At 48.1% G+C, this 20622-nt stretch overlaps 1 protein-coding gene across 2 annotated transcripts in view; it reads left to right on the forward strand.

The window, feature by feature from the left end:
• SYT8 (synaptotagmin 8) overlaps window positions 1-20622 on the forward strand; it is a 255429-nt gene that overhangs the window by 128996 nt on the left and 105811 nt on the right. For both annotated transcript variants that reach the window (XM_085644928.1, XM_085644927.1), the window contains exons 3-4: window positions 14557-14720; window positions 18606-18701. In XM_085644928.1, coding sequence (XP_085501054.1) covers window positions 14557-14720; window positions 18606-18701 — 260 coding nt within the window. The remainder of the gene's footprint in view (window positions 1-14556; window positions 14721-18605; window positions 18702-20622) is intronic.

A 20622-nucleotide genomic window follows, 5' to 3' on the forward strand; every position in this document is an offset into this window, starting at 1 on the left:
CATTCACCCCCAGTTAAGAGATCTGGGTTAAATCCATCACTCTTTTGCCCACCATGCCACCCCAGTTTATACCTGGCCATATGCAAATCAGTCTTGACCCTGTGCCTCATGGGAACAGTCCAGCCCGAACTGCCAAGCCAGGTCCTCCCTGGACCGGAAACAAGCATCCTAGGACCGGTTTCGGTGTTTCACCCCTCTTCAGCCAGGATAGCTTGATTCCAGTGGCACAGTGAGCCCAGAACCCACGTCTGGGCATACCTGGCGCACTTACGGCGAGAAAGCAAAAGACACAGAATTAATGGACGGAATGCAGAACAAATCAAAACATTTACCCCCAGTCAAGAGATCTGGGTTAAATCCATCACTCTTTTCCTCACCATGCCACCCCAGTTTAGACCTGGCCATATGCAAATCAGTCTTGACCCTGTGCCTCATGTAAACAGTCCAGCCCGAACTGCCAAGCCGGGTCCTCCCTGGACCGGAAACAAGCATCCTAGGACCGGTTTCGGGTGTTCACCCCTCTTCAGCCAGGATAGCTTGATTCCAGTGGCACAGTGAGCCCAGGACCAACGTCTGGGCATACCTGGCGCACTTAGGGCGAGAAAGCAAAAGACACACAATTGATGGACGGAATGCAGAACAAATCAAAGCATTCACCCCCAGTCAAGAGATCTGGGTTAAATCCATCATTCTTTTGCTCACCATGCCACCCCAGTTTAGACCTGGCCATATGCAAATCAGTCTTGACCCTGTGCCTCATGGGAACAGTCCAGCCCTAATTGCCAAGCCAGGTCCTCCCAGGACCGGAAACAAGCATCCTAGGACCGGTTTTGGGAGTTCACCCCTCTTCAGCCAGGATAGCTTGATTCCAGTGGCACAGTGAGCCCAGGACCCACGTCTGGGCATACCTGGCGCACTTAGGGCGAGAAAGCAAAAGTCACAGAATTAATGGACGGAATGCAGAACAAATCAAAACATTCACCCCCAGTCAAGAGATCTGGGTTAAATCCATCACTCTTTTGCCCACCATGCCACCCCAGTTTAGACCTGGCCATATGCAAATCAGTCTTGACCGTGTGCCTCATAGGAACAGTCCAGCCCGAACTGCCAAGCCAGGTCCTCCCTGGACCGGAAACAAGCATCTTAGGACCGGTTTCTGGGTTTCACCCCTCTTCAGCCAGGATAGCTTGATTCCAGTGGCACAGTGAGCCCAGGACCCACGTTTGGGTATACCTGGCGCACTTAGGGCAAGAAAGCAAAAGACACACAATTGATGGACGGAATGCAGAACAAATCAAAACATTCACCCCCAGTTAAGAGATCTGGGTTAAATCTATCACTCTTTTGCCCACCATGCCACCCCAGTTTAGACCTGGCCATATGCAAATCAGTCTTGACCCTGTGCCTCATGGGAACAGTCCAGCCCGAACTGCCAAGCCAGGTCCTCCCTCTACCGGAAACAAGCATCCTAGGACCGGTTTCGGGTGTTCACCCCTCTTCAGCCAGGATAGCTTGATTCCAGTGGCACAGTGAGCCCAGGACCAACGTCTGGGCATACCTGGCGCACTTAGGGCGAGAAAGCAAAGGACACACAATTGATGACCGGAATGCAGAACAAATCAAAGCATTCACCCCCAGTCAAGAGATCTGGGTTAAATCCATCATTCTTTTGCTCACCATGCCACCCCAGTTTAGACCTGGCCATATGCAAATCAGTCTTGACCCTGTGCCTCATGGGAACAGTCCAGCCCGAATTGCCAAGCCAGGTCCTCCCAGGACCGGAAACAAGCATCCTAGGACCGGTTTTGGGGGTTCACCCCTCTTCAGCCAGGATAGCCTGATTCCAGTGGCAAAGTGAGCCCAGGACCCACGTCTGGGCATACCTGGCGCACTTAGGGCGAGAAAGCAAAAGTCACAGAATTAATGGACGGAATACAGAACAAATCAAAACATTCACCCCCAGTCAAGAGATCTGGGTTAAATCCATCACTCTTTTGCCCACCATGCCACCCCAGTTTAGACCTGGCCATATGCAAATCAGTCTTGACCGTGTGCCTCATGGGAACAGTCCAGCCCGAACTGCCAAGCCAGGTCCTCCCTGGACCGGAAACAAGCATCTTAGGACCGGTTTCTGGGTTTCACCCCTCTTCAGCCAGGATAGCTTGATTCCAGTGGCACAGTGAGCCCAGGACCCACGTTTGGGCATACCTGGCGCACTTAGGGCGAGAAAGCAAAAGACACACAATTGATGGACGGAATGCAGAACAAATTAAAACATTCACCCCCAGTTAAGAGATCTGGGTTAAATCCATCACTCTTTTGCCCACCATGCCACCCCAGTTTAGACCTGGCTATATGCAAATCAGTCTTGACCCTGTGCCTCATGGTAACAGTCCAGCCCGAACTGCCAAGCCAGGTCCTCCCTCTGCCGGAAACAAGCATCCTAGGACCGGTTTCGGTTGTTCACCCCTCTTCAGCCAGGATAGCTTGATTCCAGTGGCACAGTGAGCCCAGGACCCACGTCTGGGCATACCTGGCGCACTTAGGGCGAGAAACCAAAAGACACACAATTGATGGATGGAATACAGAACAAATCAAAACATTTACCCCCAGTCAAGAGATCTGGGTTAAATCCATCATTCTTTTGCTCACCATGCCACCCCAGTTTAGACCTGGCCATATGCAAATCAGTCTTGACCCTGTGCCTCATGGGAACAGTCCAGCCCGAACTGCCAAGCCAGGTCCTCCCTGGACCGGAAACAAGCATCCTAGGACCGGTTTCGGTGTTTCACCCCTCTTCAGCCAGGATAGCTTGATTCCAGTGGCACAGTGAGCCCAGAACCCACGTCTGGGCATACCTGGTGCACTTACGGCGAGAAAACAAAAGACACAGAATTAATGGACGGAATGCAGAACAAATCAAAACATTTACCCCCAGTCAAGAGATCTGGGTTAAATCCATCACTCTTTTCCTCACCATGCCACCCCAGTTTAGACCTGGCCATATGCAAATCAGTCTTGACCCTGTGCCTCATGTAAACAGTCCAGCCCGAACTGCCAAGCCAGGTCCTCCCTGGACCGGAAACAAGCATCCTAGGACCGGTTTCGGGTGTTCACCCCTCTTCAGCCAGGATAGCTTGATTCCAGTGGCACAGTGAGCCCAGGACCAACGTCTGGGCATACCTGGCGCACTTAGGGCGAGAAAGCAAAAGACACACAATTGATGGACGGAATGCAGAACAAATCAAAGCATTCACCCCCAGTCAAGAGATCTGGGTTAAATCCATCATTCTTTTGCTCACCATGCCACCCCAGTTTAGACCTGGCCATATGCAAATCAGTCTTGACCCTGTGCCTCATGGGAACAGTCCAGCCCTAATTGCCAAGCCAGGTCCTCCCAGGACCGGAAACAAGCATCCTAGGACCGGTTTGGGGGGTTCACCCCTCTTCAGCCAGGATAGCTTGATTCCATTGGCACAGTGAGCCCAGGACCCACGTCTGGGCATACCTGGCGCACTTAGGGCGAGAAAGCAAAAGTCACAGAATTAATGGACGGAATGCAGAACAAATCAAAACATTCACCCCCAGTCAAGAGATCTGGGTTAAATCCATCACTCTTTTGCCCACCATGCCACCCCAGTTTAGACCTGGCCATATGCAAATCAGTCTTGACCGTGTGCCTCATGGGAACAGTCCAGCCCGAACTGCCAAGCCAGGTCCTCCCTGGACCGGAAACAAGCATCTTAGGACCGGTTTCTGGGTTTCACCCCTCTTCAGCCAGGATAGCTTGATTCCAGTGGCACAGTGAGCCCAGGACCCACGTTTGGGTATACCTGGCGCACTTAGGGCAAGAAAGCAAAAGACACACAATTGATGGACGGAATGCAGAACAAATCAAAACATTCACCCCCAGTTAAGAGATCTGGGTTAAATCTATCACTCTTTTGCCCACCATGCCACCCCAGTTTAGACCTGGCCATATGCAAATCAGTCTTGACCCTGTGCCTCATGGGAACAGTCCAGCCCGAACTGCCAAGCCAGGTCCTCCCTCTACCGGAAACAAGCATCCTAGGACCGGTTTCGGGTGTTCACCCCTCTTCAGCCAGGATAGCTTGATTCCAGTGGCACAGTGAGCCCAGGACCAACGTCTGGGCATACCTGGCGCACTTAGGGCGAGAAAGCAAAGGACACACAATTGATGACCGGAATGCAGAACAAATCAAAGCATTCACCCCCAGTCAAGAGATCTGGGTTAAATCCATCATTCTTTTGCTCACCATGCCACCCCAGTTTAGACCTGGCCATATGCAAATCAGTCTTGACCCTGTGCCTCATGGGAACAGTCCAGCCCGAATTGCCAAGCCAGGTCCTCCCAGGACCGGAAACAAGCATCCTAGGACCGGTTTTGGGGGTTCACCCCTCTTCAGCCAGGATAGCTTGATTCCAGTGGCAAAGTGAGCCCAGGACCCACGTCTGGGCATACCTGGCGCACTTAGGGCGAGAAAGCAAAAGTCACAGAATTAATGGACGGAATACAGAACAAATCAAAACATTCACCCCCAGTCAAGAGATCTGGGTTAAATCCATCACTCTTTTGCCAACCATGCCACCCCAGTTTAGACCTGGCCATATGCAAATCAGTCTTGACCCTGTGCCTCATGGGAACAGTCCAGCCCGAACTGCCAAGCCAGGTCCTCCCTCTACCGGAAACAAGCATCCTAGGACCGGTTTCGGGTGTTCACCCCTCTTCAGCCAGGATAGCTTGATTCCAGTGGCACAGTGAGCCCAGGACCAACGTCTGGGCATACCTGGCGCACTTAGGGCGAGAAAGCAAAGGACACACAATTGATGACCGGAATGCAGAACAAATCAAAGCATTCACCCCCAGTCAAGAGATCTGGGTTAAATCCATCATTCTTTTGCTCACCATGCCACCCCAGTTTAGACCTGGCCATATGCAAATCAGTCTTGACCCTGTGCCTCATGGGAACAGTCCAGCCCGAATTGCCAAGCCAGGTCCTCCCAGGACCGGAAACAAGCATCCTAGGACCGGTTTTGGGGGTTCACCCCTCTTCAGCCAGGATAGCTTGATTCCAGTGGCAAAGTGAGCCCAGGACCCACGTCTGGGCATACCTGGCGCACTTAGGGCGAGAAAGCAAAAGTCACAGAATTAATGGACGGAATGCAGAACAAATCAAAACATTCACCCCCAGTCAAGAGATCTGGGTTAAATCCATCACTCTTTTGCCCACCATGCCACCCCAGTTTAGACCTGGCCATATGCAAATCAGTCTTGACCGTGTGCCTCATAGGAACAGTCCAGCCCGAACTGCCAAGCCAGGTCCTCCCTGGACCGGAAACAAGCATCTTAGGACCGGTTTCTGGGTTTCACTCCTCTTCAGCCAGGATAGCTTGATTCCAGGGGCACAGTGAGCCCAGGACCCACGTTTGGGTATACCTGGCGCACTTAGGGCAAGAAAGCAAAAGACACACAATTGATGGACGGAATGCAGAACAAATCAAAACATTCACCCCCAGTTAAGAGATCTGGGTTAAATCTATCACTCTTTTGCCCACCATGCCACCCCAGTTTAGACCTGGCCATATGCAAATCAGTCTTGACCCTGTGCCTCATGGGAACAGTCCAGCCCGAACTGCCAAGCCAGGTCCTCCCTCTACCGGAAACAAGCATCCTAGGACCGGTTTCGGGTGTTCACCCCTCTTCAGCCAGGATAGCTTGATTCCAGTGGCACAGTGAGCCCAGGACCAACGTCTGGGCATACCTGGCGCACTTAGGGCGAGAAAGCAAAGGACACACAATTGATGACCGGAATGCAGAACAAATCAAAGCATTCACCCCCAGTCAAGAGATCTGGGTTAAATCCATCATTCTTTTGCTCACCATGCCACCCCAGTTTAGACCTGGCCATATGCAAATCAGTCTTGACCCTGTGCCTCATGGGAACAGTCCAGCCCGAATTGCCAAGCCAGGTCCTCCCAGGACCGGAAACAAGCATCCTAGGACCGGTTTTGGGGGTTCACCCCTCTTCAGCCAGGATAGCTTGATTCCAGTGGCAAAGTGAGCCCAGGACCCACGTCTGGGCATACCTGGCGCACTTAGGGCGAGAAAGCAAAAGTCACAGAATTAATGGACGGAATACAGAACAAATCAAAACATTCACCCCCAGTCAAGAGATCTGGGTTAAATCCATCACTCTTTTGCCCACCATGCCACCCCAGTTTAGACTGGCCATATGCAAATCAGTCTTGACCGTGTGCCTCATGGGAACAGTCCAGCCCGAACTGCCAAGCCAGGTCCTCCCTGGACCGGAAACAAGCATCTTAGGACCGGTTTCTGGGTTTCACCCCTCTTCAGCCAGGATAGCTTGATTCCAGTGGCACAGTGAGCCCAGGACCCACGTTTGGGCATACCTGGGGCACTTAGGGCGAGAAAGCAAAAGACAAACAATTGATGGACGGAATGCAGAACAAATCAAAACATTCACCCCCAGTTAGGAGATCTGGGTTAAATCCATCACTCTTTTGCCCACCATGCCACCCCAGTTTAGACCTGGCCATATGCAAATCAGTCTTGACCCTGTGCCTCATGGGAACAGTCCAGCCCGAACTGCCAAGCCAGGTCCTCCCTCTACCGGAAACAAGCATCCTAGGACCGGTTTCGGGTGTTCACCCCTCTTCAGCCAGGATAGCTTGATTCCAGTGGCACAGTGAGCCCAGGACCAACGTCTGGGCATACCTGGCGCACTTAGGGCGAGAAAGCAAAGGACACACAATTGATGACCGGAATGCAGAACAAATCAAAGCATTCACCCACAGTCAAGAGATCTGGGTTAAATCCATTATTCTTTTGCTCACCATGCCACCCCAGTTTAGACCTGGCCATATGCAAATCAGTCTTGACCCTGTGCCTCATGGGAACAGTCCAGCCCGAACTGCCAAGCCAGGTCCTCCCTCTACCGGAAACAAGCATCCTAGGACCGGTTTCGGGTGTTCACCCCTCTTCAGCCAGGATAGCTTGATTCCAGTGGCACAGTGAGCCCAGGACCAACGTCTGGGCATACCTGGCGCACTTAGGGCGAGAAAGCAAAAGACAAACAATTGATGGACGGAATGCAGAACAAATCAAAACATTCACCCCCAGTTAGGAGATCTGGGTTAAATCCATCACTCTTTTGCCCACCATGCCACCCCAGTTTAGACCTGGCCATATGCAAATCAGTCTTGACCCTGTGCCTCATGGGAACAGTCCAGCCCGAACTGCCAAGCCAGGTCCTCCCTCTACCGGAAACAAGCATCCTAGGACCGGTTTCGGGTGTTCACCCCTCTTCAGCCAGGATAGCTTGATTCCAGTGGCACAGTGAGCCCAGGACCAACGTCTGGGCATACCTGGCGCACTTAGGGCGAGAAAGCAAAGGACACACAATTGATGACCGGAATGCAGAACAAATCAAAGCATTCACCCACAGTCAAGAGATCTGGGTTAAATCCATTATTCTTTTGCTCACCATGCCACCCCAGTTTAGACCTGGCCATATGCAAATCAGTCTTGACCCTGTGCCTCATGGGAACAGTCCAGCCCGAATTGCCAAGCCAGGTCCTCCCAGGACCGGAAACAAGCATCCTAGGACCGGTTTTGGGGGTTCACCCCTCTTCAGCCAGGATAGCTTGATTCCAGTGGCACAGTGAGCCCAGGCCCCACGTCTGGGCATACCTGGCGCACTTAGGGCGAGAAAGCAAAAGTCACAGAATTAATGGACGGAATGCAGAACAAATCAAAACATTCACCCCCAGTCAAGAGATCTGGGTTAAATCCATCACTCTTTTGCCCACCACGCCACCCCAGTTTAGACCTGGCCATATGCAAATCAGTCTTGACCGTGTGCCTCATGGGAACAGTCCAGCCCGAACTGCCAAGCCAGGTCCTCCCTGGAGCGGGAACAAGCATCTTAGGACCGGGTGCCTGGGTTTCACCCCTCTTCAGCCAGGATAGCTTGATTCCAGTGGCACAGTGAGCCCAGGACCCACGTCTGGGCATACCTGGCGCACTTAGGGCGAGAAAGCAAAAGACACACAATTGATGGACGGAATGCAGAACAAATCAAAACATTCACCCCCAGTTAAGAGATCTGGATTAAATCCATCACTCTTTTACCCTCCATGCCACCCCAGTTTAGACCTGGCCATATGCAAATCAGTCTTGACCCTGTGCCTTATGGGAACAGTCCAGCCTGAACTGCAAAGCCAGGTCCTCCCTGGACCGGAAAAAAGCATCTTACGACCAGTTTCGGTGTTTCACCCCTCTTCAGCCAGGATAGCTTGATTCTAGTGGCACAGTGAGCCCAGGACCCACGTCTGGGCATACCTGGCGCACTTAGGGCGAGAAAGCAAAAGACACACAATTGATGGACGGAATGCAGAACAAATCAAAACATTCACCCCCAGTCAAGAGATCTGGGTTAAATCCATCACTCTTTTGCCCACCATGCCACCCCAGTTTAGACCTGGCCATATGCAAATCAGTCTTGACCGTGTGCCTCATGGGAACAGTCCAGCCCGAACTGCCAAGCCAGGTCCTCCTTGGACCGGAAACAAGCATCCTAGGACCGGTTTTGGGTTTTCACCCCTCTTCAGCCAGGATAGCTTGATTCCAGTGGCACAGTGAGCCCAGGACCCACGTCTGGGCATACCTGGTGCACTTAGGGCGAGAAAGCAAAAGACACACAATTGATGGACGGAATACAGAACAAATCAAAACATTTACCCCCAGTCAAGAGATCTGGGTTAAATCCACCATTCTTTTGCTCACCATGCCACCCCAGTTTAGTCCTGGCCATATGGAAATCAGTCTTGACCCTGTGCCTCATGGGAACAGTCCAGCCCGAACTGCCAAGCCAGGTCCTCCCTGGACCGGAAACAAGCATCCTAGGACCGGTTTTGGGGTTTCACCCCTCTTCAGCCAGGATAGCTTGATTCCAGTGGCACAGTGAGCCCAGGACCCACGTCTGGGCATACCTGGTGCTCTTAGGGCGAGAAAGCAGAAGACACACGATTGATGGACGGAATGCAGAACCAATCAAAACATTCACTCCCAGTCAAGAGATTTGGGTTAAATCCATCATTCTTTTGCTCACCATGCCACCCCAGTTTAGACCTGGCCATATGTAAATCAGTCTTGACCCTGTGCCTCATGGGAACAGTCCTGCCCGAACTGCCAAGCTAGGTCCTCCCTGGCCATGTCTGAACTGGGTTGGTGGAGTGAGCTAAAGAATGATGATGGATTAAACCCAGATCAGTTGACTGGGGGAAACTGTTTGATTAGCTCAAACGCTCCGTCCATCATCCCCTTTGGTAATGCTTTGTTCGCCCTAAATTGGCAGAGTATGCCCAGATGTGGGTCCCTTGCTCACTTTGCCACTGGATTCAAAATAGCCCTTATTATGAACCCAAAACCGGTCCCAGGATGCTTGTTTCCGGTCCAGGGAAGACATGGCTTGGCAGTTCGGGCTGGACTGTTCCCATGAGGCACAGGGTCAGACTGATTTGCATATCAGTTGACTGGGGATGAGTGTTTGATTAGCTCAAACACTCTGTCCATCATCCCCTTTGGTATCGCTTTGTTCGCCCTAAGTTGGCAGGGTATGCCCAGACGTGGGTCCCTTGCTCACTTTGCCACTGGATTCAAGATAGCCTGGCTGATGAGGGTTATGAACCCGAAACCGGTCCCAGGATGCTTGTTTCCGGTCCAGGGAAGACATTGCTTGGCAGTTCAGGCTGTACTGTTCCCATGAGGCACAGGGTCAGACTGATTTGCATATGGCCATGTCTGAACTGGGGTGGTGGAGTGAGCTAAAGAATGATGATGAATTAAACCCAGATCAGTTGAGTGGGGGTGAGTGTTTGATTAGCTCAAACGCTCCGTCCATCATCCCCTTGGGTATTGCTTTGTTCGCCCTAAGTTGGCAGGGTATGCCCAGATGTTGGTCCCTTGCTCACTTTGCCACTGGATTCAAGATAGCCATTGTTATGAACCCGAAACCGGTCCTAGGATGCTTGTTTCTGGTCCAGGGAAGACATGGCTTGGCAGTTCGGGCTGGACTGTTCCCATGAGGCACAGGGTCAGACTGATTTGCATATGGCCATGTCTGAACTGGGGTGGTGGAGTGAGCTAAAGAATGATGATGGATTAAACCCAGATCAGTTGAGTGGGGGTGAGTGTTCGATTATCTCAAACGCTCCGTCCAGCATCCCCTTTGGTATCGCTTTATCTAATATAGAGCAATCAGGGGTGGCGGAAGAGCGGGGAGGCAACGAATCAAAAAATGCATCCAAGACAGCATCAGAAGGGGAAGATTCAGGGATGTATAGGGTCTTATAAAAATCTGTAAAGCTTCCAATATCTCCTCATCCTTGAAGTGATTAACACTGTTATCATCAGTGATATTAACTATTCTAGATCTTTGAGATTTGACCTTCAAATAGTTTGCCAGCAATATACCGGCACTATTGCAACTACCATCAAATTTTGAATTAATTTTTAGTAACGTCCCGGGAGCTTCCTCTGTGGATTTCATATTAAAATTTAATTTTGCTTCGACCAATTTCTTAAGAGTAACCTCAGCATTCGAAGAAAAATAGTCATGTTCCAGTTGCTTGATGGAAGATAGAGTGGAGGCAGATTCCTTAAGATATTGTTTCTTTTTAACATCCACATAATCAAATATAAATCCTCTGGCTGTCGCTTTTAAAGCGTCCCAAATGGTGTGAAAGGTGTATCCGGACTAGCATTAAAGAGAAAGAATTCTGACACGAAATCTTTGAAGCGCCTGATGAAAGTACGATCTTTGAGGAGATAGTTATTAAAGCGCCATCTATGGGATTTGGGAGGTACCGAGGGAATTTCTAAATTAATAAAGACAGGAACGTGATCGGAAATAAGTATGGATCCAATTTCAGCATGGTGTATATTTTGAGATGTGGGCTCCAAAAAATATAATCAATTCTAGATGGAAAATAATGAGTGGGAGAATAAAAGGTGAATTCCAAACAGTCAGGATTGTATATCCTCCAGGCATCTACCAATACTCTCTAACGTATTGTGCTCGCAAACGTTTTTTGCATTTTACTAGGAATATACCTAGAAGCGGATTGCCTATCGATGAAAGGGTCCATGACTTGATTGCAATCCCCACCCACTATGAGATTTGAACAAGGACCACTAGATAAAAGAGTAGGAAAATAGGGGAACCTAGAAGGAAGCGGCAACCAGGGAAATACCGATAACATATAAGACATAAGATGATTAATGTAATAACAAGCAAATATATGTAACAAGGGTACTTGATAAAGGAATTAACACTTACCACACATGGGGAGTAACTATGAACATTAAGAGCGGGATGGGAGGGTAGGAAGGTGGAAACATCAAGAAAGGCGAGTCCGTATGAGACAGGAGACATCTGTGGAAAGAAACCATATAAGTAATAAGGAATAGCCTCCGGAGAAGGCAGACAAACTACAGCAACCAGTGGTTAAACAACAAGCAACAACTAAACAGGGCGCATATCACCAGAGCCAGTAAATTGGGAGAAGTTAAGCCAGAGAAACTAAAACATAGCGGAGGAGACAGTGCTTACGTTTTTCCAAAGTCTATTTCTTCTCCTTTATGATGAAAAATAAATTGTCTTGGATCTTCAGGACGATCAAATGAGTAGATCCTTTCTTTATGAGTAACTTTAAAAAAGCAAGGGTGCACCAGACTGTATCTAGCATTCATGGATCGAAGGGCAGGGCGAAAAGAGAGGAACTCCTTTGCGATGAGCAGCAGTAGCATGGGCCACATCCTGAGAGAGAAAAACTCTTTGACCAGACCACAACATCTGCTTTCTTTGCTTTGCCGCCTGAAAGAAGCATTAACTGTTCAGTGTACTCCAGAAAAAGAACAATTATCTCTCTTGGGCGATTGACTGACGAAGTAGAAGTTGAACCTCCAGGCTTAGGTCCATTGTGATGGGCACGTTGCAGATTAAGAGTGATGCCGTCCTTGAGACCAACAATTTTAGGAATGTGTATTTTTAAAAAGGTGAGCATGTCCTCTCCCTCCTCCCCCTCAGGAATACCATAAATTCAAAGGTTATTATGCCTATTGCGATTTTCCAAGTCCTCCGTTTGCATTTTGAGAAGAGCAATCTCTTTAGACATAGCTGCAACCTGAGGAATCACATCCCGAGTGTTGCTAATATTCTGTTCCACCGCGTACACTCTTGAATCTAACTTGGACCACTTTTCCTCTAGCCTCTGAAGAGTAGCGTTAGTGTCAATCACAAATGGTTTTATAAGCTTTATCTCCTCCATGAGGTCATCCAATGTTATGGGTAGTGGAGATTTAGTAGGGGAGTTAGGTTCCTTTGTTTGATGTTTGGAGGCAGCAGTAGTAGAGTCCTTGCGGAGGGAAGACATATTGGCAGAGGCACTATTCTGACTGAGGAAGGAGGGCGGCTCCATATACATGAAGAAAAATACGTATTGATATAGCAAAGCTTCAAGAGACAAGCCGTGTATAGGAAAGGAATGTAAAGCCTATAAAAACTGCTAAAAGGCAAAATGTGACAAAACCTCTGTCTTGTAATTTTGCTTCACCACTGTGCAGACCAATTAGAGGTGTCTCTAATGACCAAATTGGAGATGAGAGGTTTTAAAATCAGCAAAGAGGAATCAAAAACGGCTAAAATAAGTCAAAACGTAATTAATGGCTGGCTATTAAAGAGGGTTGAAGCATTTCCAAAATGCAGGCAGTATAAGGTGTGCTTCTAATCACTGCCGCATCACGCTACGAACAAAATGGCGGGCGCTACCAAAACACCTGAGGAGAACACGGCACAGGGAAAACAGGGACAAAAAGCAGCTTAAATTAGAAAACAAAATACAGCTACCTGTGCCCCCCGCCCGCGCTTTAATTAGATTTAGTTCATGGTGCCCAAACTCGGCTGCAACCGCTCTGTGAAGAGAGGCAGTCCCGGTCGATGCACGGAGCCTCAGCTAAACGTGGCCATCTTGCGGCAGCTCAAGCCACGCCCCCCTATAAACCTCTGTCCTGAGGTATCCATTCTGTGCCATGATCCAGAGGTCCAAAAACAAAAGTTGTGGTGGGTAAAATTCAAGTGTGGGCCACAGTCAATGATCCACCTGATGAATTCCTGAGCTCCTGTTTCATTACCTCTCCGTGTAATGAAGATGCCATCTATATACCGTTTTTAAGGAATAATGGAAGTATAGTATAAATTGATCTCTGAATTGATCTGAGCTTGTTCAAACTTATGCAGATAGATATTTGTCATACTTGAGGCAAAGATACTCCCCACGGCAGTACATATTACCTGAAGGTAAAGTTGATCTTCATATTGAATTTTTTTTCCACCATGGCTGCGACACGTAGCATGATGAAGTCATTGGGGGTATTTATATCTTGTTGTGCCTCTGTCAGAAGCTGATGTATTACTGACAGTGTTTGAGGGATGGTCATGTCCAGAGCTTCTACATGGAGTCCAATTAATAGATCTGTGGCAGCATCAAATACTTGATCTTTCAAATTATTTAGGACATCTTTTGTGTATTGGAGATAGAATGGCATATTTCTGACACTTTCTTTTTTCACTTTTTTTCTCTAAATATTTTCTTCTGTTTCCATCATTCATCATACACTTCCCTACTTTCTTTTCTCTTCTCCTCTCGTCACCAATCTCTTCCTTGACTTCCCATCTTGCTATGTTTAACCTGCACTCCTTCAATATCCATTTTTGCATGTCTCATCTTTCCCCTTCTCTGTTCTTTTTTCTCCTTTATTGTCTATTATCTTTGTTCTTTTCTTCCCTTTTTCTACTTCTTTATTCTCTCTTCCCTCTTTTCTTCCCATTATTTCCACTCATGTCCTTGTCTCCTCTATATCTTCTGCATACTCACCCTCCACATTCATCTTTACCCTCTGTCTTCTGCTCTTCTCACTTTCACCAATTCCCACTATTTCCCGTCCCCGTCTTACACTTCACTTCTATTCTCCTCTTGTTCTTCTGCTCCATTGTCCCCTGTCACTCTTCACCTCCCTTGTTTCACCCCACCCTCGCCTCTCACATGTTTCTTTTCTCTCCTTGCACTATTTTTTCTTCTCTCTCTCTCTCTGCCTGATCTTCTCCAAACTCCCTCTTTTTTCTCTTCTCCTCAATCTTTCCTTTCTTTCACCTCTTATTCTTCTCCTCACTCTTACTGGTTACTCTGCTGCTCACCTAATCCTGTCATTGTTTCCCTTGATCTCTCCTCTCACTTTACCCTCTCACCGCCTGTCCTTCTCTTCTCTCTTGCTGGTCACTCATCTGCTTTCTCATTGATCGCTCCTCTCATTTTCCCCTCTCTATCACCTCATCACTCTCTGTGGCTGCTCTTCTGTTACTGTTCTCCTTCATCATGCCTCTTGATCTGCCTACTATTTCACCTCTTGGTCCTCCTCTTACACTCTAATCACTCCTCTACCTTCTTGCCCACCAGTACCACAATGGGCTCTGATAGCGATAGCAGCGGCAGCGGGCCTGCTCATCCTGCTCTGCGTCATCTGTATCATGGTGAAGTGCTGCTGCCGCAAGAAGAAGACGGGCAAGAACAAAGAGAGGATCAACTTGGGGAGCGTCAATGGAACAACCACAGCCAGCCTGGTGAGTCCCTGTGTATTTCTCAACCCTCAATGACACCCCTTACCCTCTCCTAGGGATCCTATTATTTCACAATTTGATCAATTCAGGCAAAATTACACTGTGAACCAAGATCAGTCTCAATTTCACAACAGGATTAGGGGCACATGAAGATTTAGGGTTACAAACCCCTGTAACGGTGAGCAGCGACACACTGTTTTATCACAATTTTTACTTAAGATAGAAACCTTTCACCAAAAATGTTTACAATTTGGAAATGTGAAAAAACAATGCAATACTATAGGAACACAAATAATGGCACATGTTAAAACCTTGATTGAGCACACGTGAAGATGTGCAATTATTAGCCCAGTGTAGTATTTCGTGTAGTAATTAGTAAAACATGTTTTCTAATCAAGTTTGTTGTTATCTATACAGTTTTACCTTCTAAGTGTGTGCTACATATGACCCCTATTCAGGTATGTTTATGGGTAATCGAGGTTTGCTTATGGGCCTTTTTATTGAGTAAAATAAAACAGGTGTACAAATGTAGGGAAGGGCGAGTCACTAGACAAGAAGGGAACATTGGTCCTGCACACATGAATTTATGTGCTAAGCAACATAAAGTGCATACAAATGACAAATATGTCAAGTTCCCCTTTGTGAATGCTTGTGGCCACTTCCCACCCCATGGATAACATCAGACCTCTGGTTCAGCAGCAGAAATACTGGAGCAAGTGATTCGTCTCTGGTGAATTGTTAACAGATTGAAGTTAAGCTCTGCTGGCCACTCTCAAACGCAGTTGGCACAAACTTAAACTGGATGATTTGCTGGCCCTTTTGACTTTCTGCCCTCCTACCCTTGATAACACCGACCCAGAACAAGCCTATAACGCTATCTGTGAGTGGATATATGCAGCACTAGACTCTCTCATTCCGGCTAAATGGTCTAAGGGCCGTGATTCCGGCTCTAATCCCTGGTACACGGATTCCCTTGCCGCTATGCGGACTGTTTGCAAACAATGCGAATGAGCATGGAGGAAGAGTTACAGTCCCTCAGCGAAAAAACAGTATCAGGATGCTATTAAAAATTACCACAAAGCCATACAGTTAGCACGAACCACCTTCATTCCCAATCAGATAGCATCCAGCAATAACCCTACGAAATGCATTTTTAAGATCCTTAGCGACCTGAAAAAGAGGAAAGATCCGCCTACATCTATCATCACCTCCGGAAAGCAATGTGATGAACTTGCTACCTACTTCGTTCAAAAAGTTGAAACCATATACAAAGCTTTTTCCAACTGTCCCAGGGTCTCAGAGTGCCCTTCAATACCTATAACTTATGCCACGCTGGAGGTCATTCCTTCCATCTCACAGGAGGGGTTCCTTGCTCTTAGCACCAAAGTTAAATCGGGATCTCCTCTTGACCCCATGAGACCGGCTCAATTCAGAGAGTGCCTATCCGTTCTTCTTACACCCCTACTTTTGACCATTAATTCTTCATTTAGCAAGGCATCGGTTCCCTTATCTTGGAAACAAGCCAAGGTGCTTCCACTGTTAAAGAAGCCACTCTTGGACCCCACTAAGCCCGAAAACTTCCGCCCGATCTCCCTCTTGCCCTGGGTTGCCAAAGTGGCGGAGGCACACGTCAATAAAGTTCTCTCTGACTTTTTAAATAACAATATGATCTTAGACCGGTCTCAGAATGGATTCCGTGCTGGCCACAGCACCGAAACAGCTCTTCTAGCGGTGAGTGAACATCTGCGTTCCATCCTAGATGAAGGTCAAACAGCGGCACTCTTATTGCTCGATCTGAGTGCCGCGTTTGACACAGTATCCCACCAGATCCTTCTGCGTCGGTTAGAAGAAGTCGGAGTAAAAGATCTTGCCCTTGAATGGTTCCGCTCCTTCCTGTCAGACAGATCTTTTCAGGTCTATGCTCCCCCTTCTGCTTCCTCCATTAAACCCATTGAGCAGGGGGTTCCACAGGGCTCGGCCTTAATTCCGGTCCTGTTCAACCTTTATGTTCAGCCCTTGGCAGCAGTCGCTCGCAACCATGGCCTTTCCATGGTCTCCTACGCGGACGACACCCAGCTGATGGTGGCTCTTTCGGATGACTATGCTAACTCCGCCACCCAGTTCCGGACGGGCCTCGAGACGGATGCGGGCTGGCTGACGGAAAATTGTCTCCAGCTCAACACCAGTAAATCCGAGGTCCTTCTGGTGGGTAAGGACAAGGGGCTCTGGAATACTCCATGGTAGCCTCCCTCCTTGGGCCCCGCCCCCGCCCCTAAGCTGATGGTAAAGAACCTCGGGCTTCTGCTCAATTCGACCCTGGGCTTTCGAGAGCACACCAAGAAAACCGCTGGCACTTGCTTCGGTCTGCTACTCGGCTTAAGGCCCATTCGACGGTTCTTCGATTCGTCTACACGCCAACTTATAGTTCAGGCTACCATCCTCTCCAGACTTGATTATGCAAACTCCTTGCTGCTGGGCACAAATAAGGCGGAACTAAACCGTTTGCAGCGCATCCAGAACACAGCGGCACGTGCCATACTTGGACTTTCAAGATCGTGCTCTGGAGCCGGGGCCGTCCGTCGCCTCCACTGGCTCCCGATCTCTAAAAGGGTTTAGTTCAAGACTTGATGCCTCACCTTTAAAATTCTAAAGCTCTCCACACCTGAGATCCTGTTGGGCTTGATCACCCCTTACATCCCTAGCCGCATGTTGCGCTCTTCCCAACTGATCCTGGCTTCTGTCCCCAGAGTCAAGCGATCTAGAGCTGGTGGTAAGTCCTTCCGTCTCCTTGCCGCCAAGCTGTGGAATTCCCTCACTTTGAAGATCCGCAGCTTAGAGTGTCTAACATCCTTCCGTAAGGCTATCAAAACATTTCTTTTTCCCATAGCCTAACCTTCTCTCGCTTGGAAACTCCTACTAGCGCCGGGACGCCCCTTCGTTGGGGCAGCTGCGCGCTTTATAAATGGTTTTAACATAACATAACATAACATAGAAGACAATAGCTTCTGGCAGCATATATTTGATCCTGAGAAATGTAAGGTTCCCAGTGGGATCATCAGAGAGTTTAGTTTTGCAGGCTTGATGAAGCTGGCATGTTCCCTCAGCGGGTGACTGCTGCTGATAGAAGCTTTCCCGTTAACAAAGGGTCAAGGGCTTGATTCATCGTGGTTGCTTTGTAAGCATGTGCTGTTCTATTTTTCGATCTTTTATTCACTTCGCGATAGCCCCTGAATGCACACAAAGCAGATGATTTTTATGAAGCCTCCAGGCTTCTTTCCAAATTCTCACAATATTTTTTGGTAAGAAATCAACTAAGTGGATTTGAGATTAGTCGTATTGTGTGACAATGTTCGTATCAAGATTTAAAGTTTCAGACAGTGTTTGTCATCAATCAAAGATCGTGTGATCTCATGATCTGTTGAGTCCGGTGAAGTGTTGGTCTTCACTCACAGGCTACAGGAGCTCTTGGTTCGATAGTCTGGTGAGGTGTGGCTCGCCATTCACAGATCTTGCGAGGTCGTGGTGGCTCATGATCGAATGCAGTGTTGTTCATGATTCCCAGATCATGAGATATCATGTCCTTTTGGCTGATGGTGCTAGAGAGTGTAGGTCACCCCTCACAGAGCATGTGATCTACAGGAATAAGGGGTCCCAGTGCAGTGTCTATTGTTATAGACCATGTGATTATCTGGTTTGATTGGTCCGATGCAGTGTGGATCACTTATCATGGCTCATGTGAGGTTCTGGTCACTTGGCTCATCGTTGATATCCGGGTGAGTCATCCCTCACAGACCATGTGATTCAGTGTCATTAGGGGTTCCAGTAGAGTGCTGGTTGTCGCTCACAGATCATGTGATCTCTCATTCTCTTTCCCATCTCTCTCTACAGGTGCAGCCGGACATGGATGATCTGGATGACAGAGTTGCTAGTACGGAGAGGGGAAGCTTGCAGTACTCTCTGGAATACAATTTTCTAAAGCAAGAGGTATGGCTGTGTGCATGGGAGCAAATGTGTTTCTCTGGCAGTCCTCATGGTCTCATCTTTTCTTTTTAGCACTCAGAAATATTCTGTGTAGGTTCTGGAGTGCCCAAGGCTTGCTCTTTTATCTGTGAATGGGAGAGCGGTCTCTGAATGACGTAGAGTGTGGATGCCCTGAGGTCCCGGGTCTGACTAAAACGTGTATTTCTGAACATCCCTGAGGAATTAAATTTCAGGAATTTAGGAACTTTGGGTCTAATGTATTATTCCCATCTACAAATCAGGCATGTGCAATTTGAACACCATCTGGTTTTCAAATGGGAATGCTATTAGTGATGCATCCAAAAAAGATTGTTGCACCAGGCACCACCAACGCTAAAGCCGGCCCTGTCCACAACTTGTGAACGCTGAGCTGGAGGACTGCAAGTCTCCATTCCTGCATTAGCTTTCACAAATACTTTTTTTTTTTAACTCAACCAGTGCCTTTTAAAGGATAGGTGCTGCCTTTAAAACAAATGTTTCCTGTTTGAGAATAGTTCAGAATGAGCAGGCAGTGGTCCTCTGAATCACCTACCTGCTCTTTCTAAGGCTGTTGAAATGATTCCCAACTGGTAACCAGTTCCAGTGGGGCAGCTCCCCTTTGCGAATCATTTACCATCCCAACTCGAAGGTCGGCGATGCCCAATGGTTTATGGCCGCAATTGCAGTAAACCTCTCTTCCCTCTTTACATTTAGGGACTGTTATAGAATTGGCACTCATTTTGAAATACAAAATGTTTTCAAAATATTTTGCACACACTGCGAGCCACAGAGTATCGACATCCCGGATAATATCTAATGACCAAGAGTCATGCTTTCCTGGTTGCTCCTATTGGACATTGTTCTACGTAGATAAGAGGATTCAAGGTTTTGACATGATTATTTAAATTTATGTCTTTGCTTGAATACATTTCACAAAGATAATTTTTCCATACTTCGTTTGGCAGAGGTGTTTTTATGTGTTTGAGTCACATTCGGCTATTTTGCAGGAGAACTAGATGTTGTCAATACATAATGAGGTGTTCAGATTCCCAATGCCTTTACTCTAATTTATTTTGTCTTGGTTTTATTAGCAATTTACAAAGCTGCATTCCAGATAACAAAGCAGCATTACCTCATAGCGTCTCTGTGTTTGATAGCTGATTTAATCAAGATTCTTCTTGTGCCTGTGCTTGGTATCAAACCTTGTATATGGGCAGCTGCAAATACAACAGCTGTTTGCATTTCCTTATACATAGTGAAGGGAAGGTGGTTTCTGGAGGGGCGGGTAGAACTCACGGAGTTTCACTCCGCGGAATTCGGCAGAGTTAGCTAAAAACTCCTTGTTATTCCGCGGAGTTCTATGAGAGGCGGTATTCAGTACATCGTGCTGCTTTCACTCATTTCTAGCGTGGGGAGTTTGTCCCGCGCAGTACCCGTGCGGCGTACCAGAGGGTGCTGCTTTTGTCTGCTGCCCGTGTGTATTTTCTACTCAAGCGGCAGCTTTCTCGATGCAAGCAGTGGCGACCTGTCGCGAGCGCCTGCATTGAGAAATCTTGCCAGGAGGCGGTCCAGCGCTCAATTTTCTTGCTTCGGCTTGCCATCTTAATGATGGTGAGCCACGCACTTGAAATAACTCCACCACAAAGCTGCTGGCAGAGGTTTTCCCAGAACTCTGCACTCCAAGCAGAGTGCCGAGTGGTCAAATGTCAGCAAACTCTGTCGGAGGAGCAGAGTTTGCCGCCCAGCCCTAGTTTCTTGGTGATTTAGGTGGATGTCGAGTTCCCTATGAGGCGCTGTTTAATTTTAACTTGAGTGTAGTCAGTGACCTGTCTTTGCTGAGTAAGAGAAATGGGAGGGAGATGTGAGAAATTAACTAATGGGGGTTCTTATCTCACTGTATGTATAA

This window comes from Triturus cristatus, chromosome 3_1 (assembly GCF_964204655.1).
Source record: "Triturus cristatus chromosome 3_1, aTriCri1.1, whole genome shotgun sequence".
Taxonomy (NCBI): Eukaryota; Metazoa; Chordata; class Amphibia; order Caudata; family Salamandridae; genus Triturus; species Triturus cristatus.